The following is a 12,132-nucleotide window of genomic DNA, read 5'->3' on the forward strand; positions in this document are numbered from 1 at the left end:
AGTAACATTGAACCCTTTGTGATCAGCCAAGCAAGTCTTCAGCTAACAGCATAACCTGGAAAGAGATTTCTAGGAACATCAGGATTCTCGAATGCATCCTTCTAGGAAGGACATTATAGTGACTGGTTAAGCTTAGATAATGGAGAATGCAAGAGGACACAGCTTCTGCATTTTCTTCTAGGAGAGACGACTGCTCCTATATTACTATAACAGTCATGTAAGATTGGCTTTTCCTACATGCAGAGGATCTCTCAAGGCCAACACTTGCTGCGTTTGATTAGTTACAGCAACTAGAGCTTATAAAAGTATCCACAGACTGAGCGAAAACTCTGTACAAACATTCTGCCACGGAAGCAGGACTCTGTAGGCGGGAGAAGGGTTAACCCATTCTGGCCTGAATAGGGAAAAACAATATTCCTCCCGTGATGGTTAACTTTAAAAATGGGTTTTGTGTATAACAGTCAGTGATGACATTGAAGGTGAAAGGTAGGAGTGGAGCATGAACTCGTAAAATGGTATGATGTTTGGAGCCCACTTCCAATTGGATGCTTGGATAGGTCTACCACTAATCCCGTTTTAACCCTCTAAAGCCAGTTACTGACAACCTGATTACATAACAATCTAGAATCACTGAACACCATTTACTTAATGGGTTCGAGGTTGGATCCCGTAAAACTCGGAAGCACCCAGATTGCTTTTCTTGGACTTGCTCATGAGCAACTAGTGATCAGTAAAATAGCTGTTCAGACAATTGCTTAAAAAAGTTACCAAGACAAGCTATAACCGTTGGAACTAAGATACAATGTATCTCCTCTATTCAAGTGTACTGCAAATATGTAGGAACAAGTTGTAATGGTTAAAGTGTTCCTCCAAGATTTTGTAAATCAATGGTTTATTGGTTGTTGGACTAAACGTGACAACAAAATGTAGTTAAAGCAAAGTAAAGCGACCAGCACCACCACAGTCTAATTAATATGCAGATAACAGACTTAAAAACATCTGAAGTGTGAAGACCAAATGTTGGCCACCCACAGTCACAGGAAGGACAAGTTCTGTGAATCAAACAAGCCCTTTAAATGGGATAAGCTGGGGTCCTGGCCTACAGTCACTGTACAGTAGAACCCATGCATGGAGGGGGGGGGGGTCAAATGTAGCTTAAGGGCCCCCCCTGCCAATTGATAACTAATCAGACACAGTTCCCACGGCTTGAGCCCAGGCGAGGACTGTAACCTGGCCTCAGCTAAACATGATCCACGTTACACAAAGAGAAATGTGTAACTAATTGCCTGTTTAATCAGAGGGTTTCCATCCCTGCGGAAAGACAGAATTCCCATGTGCAGAAGAAGAAAAATTCCGGAAAAAAAAAAAAAAAAACACAAACATTAGCTCAACATTTGCTGGAGAATTCCTGGTCAAAGCCAACTATGATGCGGACAATTTTGTAGTTTATCATGTACGAGGTACAAAAATTTTCACTTGGGCAGTTTTATGGCAACCATGTCCAACTTTAAAGAGGACATTTTACCTGTAAAAACGGCCATAGTAAGTTGCTCCTAGTGTCAAAACAGACGCAGCAGTGTTAACGCTAGCAGACAAAGCCTTGATTAATTCTAGCATGGTCTGGCGTATTCTTGAGGGGGTGTCCGAGGCGCTCCATAGGCCCACTTTTTTTGAAGCAAGCAGCTATGTTTTTCAACCAAAAACAGATAGTTTAGGCTTCCTGTATCCAAACCTTTTTTTATTATAATACAGAACATCCCTCTACTTTCTCATAGCAGTTGTAAGCCACAACCAGCATGATAATGTCCCTTCTACATTGTCCTCTGTTCCAGTAGACAACAGGTTCATTATGAAGTGATGGCGAGTGACCAATAAGTGGCCTCCATTGTCACCAATACTGAGGCCAGTAGGTAACCGCTTTAAGTGTCTGTTGCCTAATTCAGCTACGTTAGAAAATCTGGCCAACACATGGATCACAAAATCAAACACTGTGAGAAATAGTCCTCATCCTTGTATGAACACAAGTTAGACTGGTTATGAACATGCATGATGTGATTGAGATGCGGACAAGTGACAGAAAGCGATCCAGAACTATATTCGTTGGAATGAAAGGGATGCCAGCCAACAGCCCCATAACACATGGCCACTTGCTTTGAAAGAACAGATGACTTGAGTGGTTTAAATGTGTTGAAATGCATATAGTCTGAGGATTATATGTTGGATGGTTGACAATTACTACAGTAACTGACCGGTTCATATGCATCTTGTTTCCCTGGACTGGGCTACCAAATAGGATTCCTAGAAAACGGAAGTATAAAAAGGTAATTTTACAGGCTAATAATGTGGTAAGTTTCAATGGGTTTGGGCCAAGTCTACAAGTTACAACCCATGCACAGAAGGAGGAATGGCTTGTAGAACCAAGGGGGTCCAAAGGCTGGGTACACTTCTGATCACAAGAACAAGGCCCTTGCAATTTTGGCTAAATAGGACAGCGGCCCTTTCAGACTGCTGGAGATTGCTGTCTAGAAGTCCCCGTAGCAATAAATGGTGAAGCAGCACACCTATTTTTCATAAATATCAGACAAAGCATGCGTCTTAAGCACACCAGACTGTGATACATTTGGTGCCCCTTGTGATTGTCTGGTGTAGACGACCTGGACATGAATGTGTATTGTTCTTGGGCAGTATACAACAGGCCAGTTGTCCGTTTTTGCGGTGTGTAGTTTCTGAGTCATATGTTCCCAAAAACCTGTATTGAATCCATACACCATGGAGAAAAAAAAAAAAAAAAACAGAAGCCTGGTGTCAGTAGACTGTCCCAATCCCTTGAGGCTGTGTTCACACGTTGCATTTACATTGCATTTTGAACCACAATACAACAGCTGAGGAGAGATTGGCCTCATTACAATGCTGTAAAATGCAATGCTAATGCAGTGCTAACAATGTTAGCATTTAAGTTTTGCAAATTCAATGCTAACGCCATGTTAACGTGGGTTAAAACTTGAATTTACAAAACACAATGGTAATGGGGCAAATCTCCTCTCCTCAGCAGTTAGGTTTCAAAATGCAATGTAAACGCCATCTGTGAGTGCAGCCTCTGGGTATCAGGATTGTCTAAAATAGCAACTGATCCACAAATATGGGCTGTGGGTCATCTGCATGGCTTCCATTTTTTTTCAAGTTCCCATAGAACGCAAAACACAGGCAGGGATAGGACCTGCTCAGAGCACACAGATTTTGCACGGATCAGAGAAAAAGACAAATTTGTGCATGGCTCCACTGAATGTCATGTTGGCATTTGCAAAAAGAAAAAAAACTGATAGCCCACATATGGAACCAATGTGCATAGTACCTTAGTTTTAAGTTGACAAACTCGGTCCAAAGGTCAAAAAGCTGTCTGTTTTTCTTACATCTTCAAAAAGAACATAAATAAGGTAAAGAAAATGCACCACAATAAAAAGCCAGAACTCATGGCACCGAGGCACAGTTCCACTCGGACTACTAGTCAGATCAGATTCCAATTTGCTTTCTAGTTTATGGCCCTATTAAAAGAGATTCTTACAATTGTAAACTGTGTCAGTTTGTGGGAAATGTACATCTAAAGTATCAGTTTCTTCCACTAAGAAAAAAACTATTCTAAAACGCAATAAACTATTCAAATCTTCCAATAACTATTAGTCTTATAAGATATGTATACATTTTCTGGATTTAAACCACACCACGTCTTACTGTATTATCTTTTGTAATGATGCCATCTTCTTTGGGATATGGAACATTGGAGTCATATGGCTGGTGTGGATTGAGAATGCTATAGGCTCTTTGCAAATTGTGGACCCCCACAAGCCTTGTGGCACAGAGCTGCACCAAATACAATACCTTCTAATAGATCAGTGACCAATCCTTTTAAAAGTAAAGAATGTTCTAGTCAGATCCATTTTTCACGGATCAGTCAGCAGGTCATGAGTATCCATGAAAAACGTATGCCATAGTGAAGCAGAGCAGCGGTGAAAAAAAAAAGCAGATGTTTTTAAAATACATTTTTAAAATGGCGGATTTCTGCAATGTTCATGCGCAGGTGGCCAGATTTTAAATGTATTGCTTACATACAGTACTAGAACCAAGTTTTGTGAGAAAGGAATTTGGGCCTTCCTGTTGGCTTTCAGTTCTGCAGGTTAAGGACCTTCACAGGTCCTGGAAGGGCTCTTATATACATGAGTGCTGAGCCTTTCATGGCTGGAGGTCCCTCTTTATTATGTGTACAGAGCAGAATCAAACTTGGTACCTACAGAATAAAAAAAATAGGCAATGAAAACACCATCATTGAGAAGGTGAACAGTGGTGGAATAAAACACACCTTTTTGGGAACACTGCTTCATCATGCTTTATTTTTTTGAAGGTTGAGGTGGTTCTTAAATTCCTACACTGGCTGAAAATTTGCAAGTGGTTCTATTGGAAAATTGGTGGTTAGTTTGGGTGGCCATGGGGCCCTTAAAAGTCTTTGGCCCCAGGCTGCCGCTAACAGCACCCACATTATAACCAACTGTGGGCCTACACAATGGGAATCCCATGCTGCCAATAGGAAAAACTTCAACCTCCCCCTTCCATTGCCAAATTTCTCAACGGTGGCCTCCTGAAGTACATTGTGAGACCACTTCTGTGCCCCTTTATAACTACATTCCTTGAATCGTGGTACCATGTGTGACAAACAAGACTATCTTATGTAAACCCAGCGTAACAATACAATCAAAAACATCTAAAAAGGAATTCAAAGCACAGATAATTTCCCACAGCCTTTTTTTGTGCTCTTCGTTAAATCTTCAGAACTTTCTAATCTGATCCTACCAGATGCCCATGGGAAGCTACAGATAAGACTTATCATCCTGTATTTAAAAGAGTTTGTAAATTCCTAGGAATTACTTTATACGTGTTCTCTTTTCCCCATTGTGTGGTCTGAAATTAAAAAAAATATATATATTTTTTTTATGTTATGCTATGGAGAAGAAATAGAAATGGCCAATGCAGGGGAAAAAAAATGAATGGTCTATGGAGCTCACGTAGGAAAATCAATCTTCTTGTACTGATAAGAAAGTACATTCCCAGAGAAGTAGAAAAGCAACCAGGGTCACATGTTTTATTGCTCCCTGTCAAAAATGCTGCCAGCCAGACAAAGCATGCACCAATACCCTCCAAGAAGAGGAGTTGTAGTCTTGATCTCAGCGAGGGAAAAGTACAGGCCATAAGATAAATGAGCCGGCGGGTCTAACAAGGGCCCATGTGCGTCATTACTCATTCTCTCTACAGAGGAGATATTCAGATGAAACGTAAAAAGCAGTCAAGGAATCCCAGTATTCTCAGAGACGGCAATAAACGGCATGGAGAGCCGATCACATTACAAGTCTGTTCATGGACATTACTTCAAAATGTTGAAAGCCATGTACTGCCAGATATCTTCAACATCCCCCCCCCCCCTCATCATTACCTCAGATTTAAGATGCCAATTATGTGGCATAGAATGGGGTTCAATTATTTCTACCACTTCAAAACTGCTAGCAGCAGGAAGAGACCAATCCTATGAGGACAAGAATTTCAAAGAAATGTAAAAATCTTTTGCAGATCTTGTGGGATACTAAAAATAGATAAATATAAAATACCTAAGATAGGTTAGCCCCGCTATACGAGTTTATGATGATATAGTCACTTAATCGTTCATCATTTGGTCTCATTGAAGTAATTTTAGACAAATTACTTTGCGATGCAATGGCTTACCGCCTTCACCATGTCGATTTCTGGAGAAAGCAAGTATATAGTGTAAGGCAAGATCTGGAGAAGTAGTCACCTCTAGACTTGTGGGATTACCAAGAACATTCTGGTTAACAAAAGGCCACAACATGGTTGAAGCAGATATTTACAGACGTACAAGGTTTACATTATGCAGCTCCTTTCTGGCCTATCTGGTTCTAGGACAGGTCATATGATCTTCAACCCAACCTCTTGAAAACCTGTCTCCTTACTTCCTGTGCAGCCCAGAACCTCAAAGGATCGAGGGGCTTTGTGATGATTTTTTGTTGACAGCAGGGCCTGTTATAGCCTTTCGTAGAGCTATGCTGTCAACATAAGGTCACCCTGAACCTCTGTATACTGAGGGTGATGGTACACTTGGCGTTTTGAACCCGTTTTTGGGCTGTTTTTAAGCAGTACGTTAAAAAACGGATCCGTTTGACGGGTTTGACCAATTAACTCAATTAAAACTGGTCAAAAACGGATGCATTTTTCAAAAACACATGCGTTTTTGGATGGGCTGCTTATAAACGGACCAAAAACAGGTTCAAAACGCCACGTGTGCCATCACCCTAACCGTGGGCAATGTTGACAGGAGATTCCTTGCCTCTGCTTCAGAGGTGGACAGCCCCTTTAATTGAACCAGCTGACTCACAACTGGTTGCCATAAACAACATCATTAATTGCCTAAGAGCCTCAGCTGTAAAACATCATATATAGCCCACATCTAGACCTCAGGCCACCATAGCTGTGCGCTAGGTCTGAGATTCCGAGGCGGAATGAATGAAAGTTGTACAACTACTGCAAATTTCACCAATGCAGTTCTGTGTGGTGTCAAATGTTTAATACAAATTCACGATTTTTCTTTTCAATCAGTCATCAAAATAAATATAGGGGGTTATCTCACAGATTAGCTACATTGATATGGATCCATAATACAGCGATTTGCAGAACATTTAGGGGAGCGTGGCATGACAGCTTCCACAGATACAAATCATAGGACCTTTTTTCAGTTTCAGCAAAATTACCAAAAATTTGTAATAAAATAAAGTAATCACAACAAAACCCATACATTTAAGAGCCAGTCATCAGGCCGTGACCACAAGTTTTATGTGACACTGAATATCTAACTGGTGTGAACAGGACACTTTTAGGCTGACACAAACAAACAGTATGGGCCAAGCGATTGTATGTGCTGTGCCATGTCCATACTGACAACAAGTGGGAAACCAAAGGCGATGAGCTTTCCCGAAAGTAACCATTCCCAGTCTCATTGGCCACATTCACACAATGTCTTGGTTTCAGAATATCATCGGATTACAGGACGACATCAGTCCCACAGAACTCGAAATAGGGTCGAAAAAAAAATGTTGGGACTTCCATTGTTGTATGAACGATCACTCTTAAGAAAAAAAATGAATGGCAATAGTCACATACCAATGGAAATACCCAGTGAGAAATCATGCCAAAGTCGCAGACAAATATAACTGCAATCACTGCTAAAAATGCCAATATTACATGAAAAATGAAGTTAGCATTTCATAATCATATCGGATTAAACACATATCAAGGGCAACACAATGATCACAGTACACAAGTATCTTCCCATTCACAGCTTGTACTATCCCAGTGCAGAGTCTGGATTCCTGTGGGTGCTATACAGGGGCTGGACACAATCCTTACTGTTGCTGCGTGTCCGGTTTCAGGAAGCGCTGTCCTGTTAAACATTATTACTCACTTTCCTCATGTGGGCTCTGAGCTGTATTCACTTCCCTCAGAGGTCCTGCACCCACTGGGCATGGTCATGTATACACTGGTCACCCCAGATCAAAGTATCACATGGCTCACTGGGGTTTGTAGGATGACAGCGTTGTTACATGGCGTGAGCCATCACGTAATATCACTGTCCATAGACTAACATTAGTCACACAATGTCATTCAATTGCTCTTAGATGTGGCGATGGGCTGCAACAATTGGGTCCTGGTCAAAGTCATAAAAATCAGGTTCATTTACACGCCTTTACTTAAAGTGTTATTTTTATGTCAAATGTTATTGTTTGTAGCCTATGGAAAACCGCCAATAAATATAGATTTGTAAAGCGCTACAGAATTTGATGCCGCCATATAAAGATTATATTATTATCCATACTCAACCTATAGATATGTCAGTATAGACTTGGAATTATATCCAATTCTTGCTCATGTTTGCGGTTTCCATAGAAGAAGTGCATCGGAATGTGAAAAAATGACGCACAGGTGTCATCTACATGCGGTTCATTTTCGGATCACTTGCTAAGTAACAATGGGACAAGCTAGTGAAATAATTTGACAGCCCTCAATTTTTTTTTCAGCAAACATGGATGCCTTCCGAATTTACTTATTTTATTTTTTTTTTGTTTATATCTACGGCTCAGCAATAGATAACACAGTGAGGACATAAGACCATGGATCCATTGATTGCAGCCCAAGAACAGCACACAATGCAAGTAGCCTAAGGCTGGAGACACACATGGAGTTTTTGACACTGCTTTTGCTGCAGTTTTTGAGCCAAAGCCAGAAGTGGATTCAAACAGAATGGGAAAATATAAGTAAGCAATTCCAGCTGAATTCACTGGAGCAAAATCTGTGCAAAAAAACAACTAAAACTACATGCAAGTCTTCAGCCTAAAGTAGTAAAAATAGCAATAAACTGGGCTACACAGTAGAGTAGCCACGTAGCCCTAGGAATCAAAAGGTAAATACAAAAACTTGCAGAAATGAATCCCCTCAGTGGTAATAGTATTAGTGAAGAGGAGTTATGGTAAAACATAGGGCTGGTGAATTCAGAACAATATTCTGCCTCTAACTGCCCCTAAAACTACAGGAAACCGGGAGTTGGGTCATCACCAGGTAATATCAAACAGATGGGGAGAGCACAGAGCAGGATCCTATTCCAGATCCAGACACAAAAGATATGGCTGCAGAGGAGTTTAGAGCCACTGAGGAGGATGTCTGAGACTCTAGGAAGAATAGGGCGAGGAAGGTAAAGGGAATAAATGAGAGGAAGCTTAAAAAAAGGAATGGAGGGGAGTAAGGGGAAATGAGACTATGGAAGGGAGTGTGTAAGTAACGGAACAGAATCAGGGGCGGGATGAGCTACAGAGTAGCAACACAAGAACAAAAAGCAAACCTCAACTTCTGCTAGGACCGAAACAATTAATACTCAATGATCAATCAGTTCACATTCCAGACATAGAGGCCAATATAGCAATCAGCAAGGGGTTAACAATATGATTCCTTACTCTCAGTTCACACTTATTTGCCAACAGGATTTCTAAAGGATGTGAACAGTCTAACAACACAATGACAAGAGCCAACACATGCTGCCAAGGGTTAACCCAGGTCTCCAGTGTGTGTGTGCTCTGGAGATGGGGGAACTAGATTGTGAGCTCTGTGGACACAGGGACAAGGGAAAGACAACGCTGCAGAGTATGTTGGTGCTATAGAAATAATCGTGCATGCTGGTAGATAAGAGGGTAACTCTCTGCATTGTTAAGTTTTACTAACCTCTGTTTATCTGGGAGGTAGAAATCCACAGAGTAACCAAACAAGCTGCCTTGTGGTCCAGTGTACACCGCTGGCTGCTCCACATCCAAATTAAATCCATGAATAGAGATGAAAGTCAGGAGGAGGCAGGCTGACAGCAAGGCACGAGTCTCCTTGGGGCACTGCATGTCTGGCTTCTGGAGGCTTTACTTGGTTATAGGAGAAGGGACCATGTGAAGTGGGACCTGCTAAGATGCAAGCTGACTTTGAAAACCCAAAAAACTACTCCAATGAAGAGAAAAGCCCCTCCTAAATTAGCTGCAGGGTGTTCCCTACAGATAGAGGAGGGGCGGCCGGGCAGCACTACTCCCCACCTCCTTTTTGTTCAATGAACAGATCCTCTCTCCTTCTCTGTGCTGGATGTGGATTTAATTAGGCCCCTTCTATGTGTGTTTTCTCTTCTCTCTCATTTTGCATCTTAATAACCCAATGCTTAATGCAATTACCCTTAACCGCTTTGTTTCTGGTAAACTGTTAATTAAATCATCCGTGTGACTGGGGAGAAAGGTAAACGGATTTCACATCAAAGTTACATGGAGGTACGAGGAAAGAAGACCTAATGGAAGGGGACAATGCTGTAGTCTCCTAATGACAATATGATGAACTCCTGAGTATTGTTACAGTCTGCTAATACATCACTTGTCAGATCTTACCGTAATCTTTAATATCATACAAGTATATTTGGCATCAAGCCTTGCAGGCAATATGAGAGAATTCGGATAAAGCTTGTGTATATTTGCTAAAATGAAAGAAAAATGTTTTAAAATTTTATGTCATGAGATGTGAAAAAGAAAGTTTACATCAACTTTAGTCCTATCTATGATCATATTGATATTTGGCGTCCATGGTTTTTCCTGTTGTTCACTTCAGCAAAGAAATGGACATGTTGGGGACAATGTAGTAAGGCTGACGTGTTGTATGCCTGTCTTAATTACCAGCTTTGCCGCTTAGTTATTTTGGTACAGCACTTGTGAAATCAACACCAATTTAATAATTCTTTATTTATATAGTGCCTGCAGATAACACAACGCTGCACAAAGCATGTCAAATCGGTCCCTGTCCCCATGGGGCTAACAATCTAATCATCCTACCAGTATGTTTTTGAAGTGTGGGAGGAAACCGGAGGACCCCCATGCAAACACGGAGAGAACATACAAACTCTTTGCAGTTGTTGACCTGGGTGGGATTAGAACCCAGGACCCCAGCGCTGCAAGGCAGAAGTGCTACCCACCGTGCTGCTCTGCCATAAATTTCAGCTTCAACCTACGTCTCCTTCATGACCCACCTTGTCCCCTGCACTACTTTCACATGTGAAAAAATACATTCATGTGCATGAGGTCTTAGTGTGCTGGTGAAAATGTAACGCAAATGATAAAAAATATCAACAGTGTGAATAAGCCCTAATACAGACACATTTCTGCACCTATATTGTGAAAACAAATCTGCATATACATTTTGTCCGAACCCCCTCCCACTTGCGTTTTGTTTAAAAACGTGACTTAAACGCCACATGGGAATCCACCCTTAGACCCCTTGCACACAAGCATATTTTTTTTTTACTTCAATGGACAATACAAGTATCGTATTAGAGCGGTGAGGCTGCGCCAGATGTCCTGTCTTTTGCACGGATTTAGGGCATGGCCACCCAGCTTTCTATGGAGAGGGGATGGGTGAATAGCACTCACCCCTTCCCTCCTGCACCACTCCTGAACCTTGTACCACTGGACTGAACTGACGCTTTGTTTAGCCCAGAAATACCAGGAATTTTTTCTTGGACCGAACTCACTCATGCTCAACCTGCTAAACTAACACTATTGTAAGTGACCCAAAGCAGTTTAGTTAAATGATCAGATCCATAGTCTTGTTGAGATATATGCCCACTCCCACCAGTTAAGATGAAAAAAAAAATTTATTTCCAAAAATCAGTGCTTTTGTCACAATATTTCCTCTGTGATAGCATCATATATCCCTCCGCTTGAAATGTAATGTATTGCAAAGTTGCAGTTGAAAGCCCCAGTGATAACACTCTGTATAGTTTGATATGTCGCATCTTAACTTATGTTGCAAACTACTCCTTTTGACAAAAGGACAATGGAAAAATTGTAAAAAAAAAAATCTGCTTTTCTTATGGAACCAAGAGTTCCCCCGGCAGAATGGCCAATATAGTATCCTGCTTGTTAGATTTTACTGTCATGCTTTCACTTACAGACAGTATAAAAGCCAGAATGCCTATAGAGAAATTTATTGCAGTTTGAAAAAAAAATCGCTCAGTGACGTTCAGCGTCATGCACACAGGGCTTCATTGTTCTAAGGAGGGAATGAATGGAGTAATAGCTTTTAGACACGTTCTCCATGTGGAGAGAGGGACAGCCAGTTCCCCTCACTTATCACACTGACATCAGGTTGATGCATGAGCAGGAGGGCTCGGATGCTGGCTTTTAGCATAAGATAAAAAGGAGGGCAGACGTCAGAGATAGGGAAGCTTTCTGGAAGTGGATAGGTAAAGATAACACATAGGTATTCCCCGCTGTAAATACCATGAATAAGCATTGGGCTAACAACCACAGTAAACTTAGAAATGGGAATACTGGTAGTTGTTTCTGGGTATATATGAAGTTGTCCAATATGTAAAGATATAATATTGTACATACATGTAAGTTTCAGTCTGAGGAAGAGGATGGTTATGAGGTTATGGCACTATTATGATGGCCTGTCCTGGTAACAGTGAGAACATTACCATCCCTAATACTAGAGATAAGAGCCCACATA

The 12,132-nt window shown here is 41.2% G+C and overlaps 1 protein-coding gene across 1 annotated transcript in view; it reads right to left on the reverse strand.

The window, feature by feature from the left end:
• The window catches only part of ITGA5 (integrin subunit alpha 5), a 59,683-nt gene extending 50,074 nt beyond the window's left edge, over positions 1-9,609 (reverse strand). Inside the window, exon 1 of the mRNA XM_072134680.1 lies at positions 9,325-9,609. Within this exon, the coding sequence (XP_071990781.1) occupies positions 9,325-9,491 (167 nt within the window). The 5' untranslated portion in view covers positions 9,492-9,609. The remainder of the gene's footprint in view (positions 1-9,324) is intronic.
• Positions 9,610-12,132: the final 2,523 nt, after the last annotated feature.

This window comes from Engystomops pustulosus, chromosome 2 (genome assembly GCF_040894005.1).
Source record: "Engystomops pustulosus chromosome 2, aEngPut4.maternal, whole genome shotgun sequence".
In the NCBI taxonomy this organism is placed as follows: domain Eukaryota; kingdom Metazoa; phylum Chordata; class Amphibia; order Anura; family Leptodactylidae; genus Engystomops; species Engystomops pustulosus.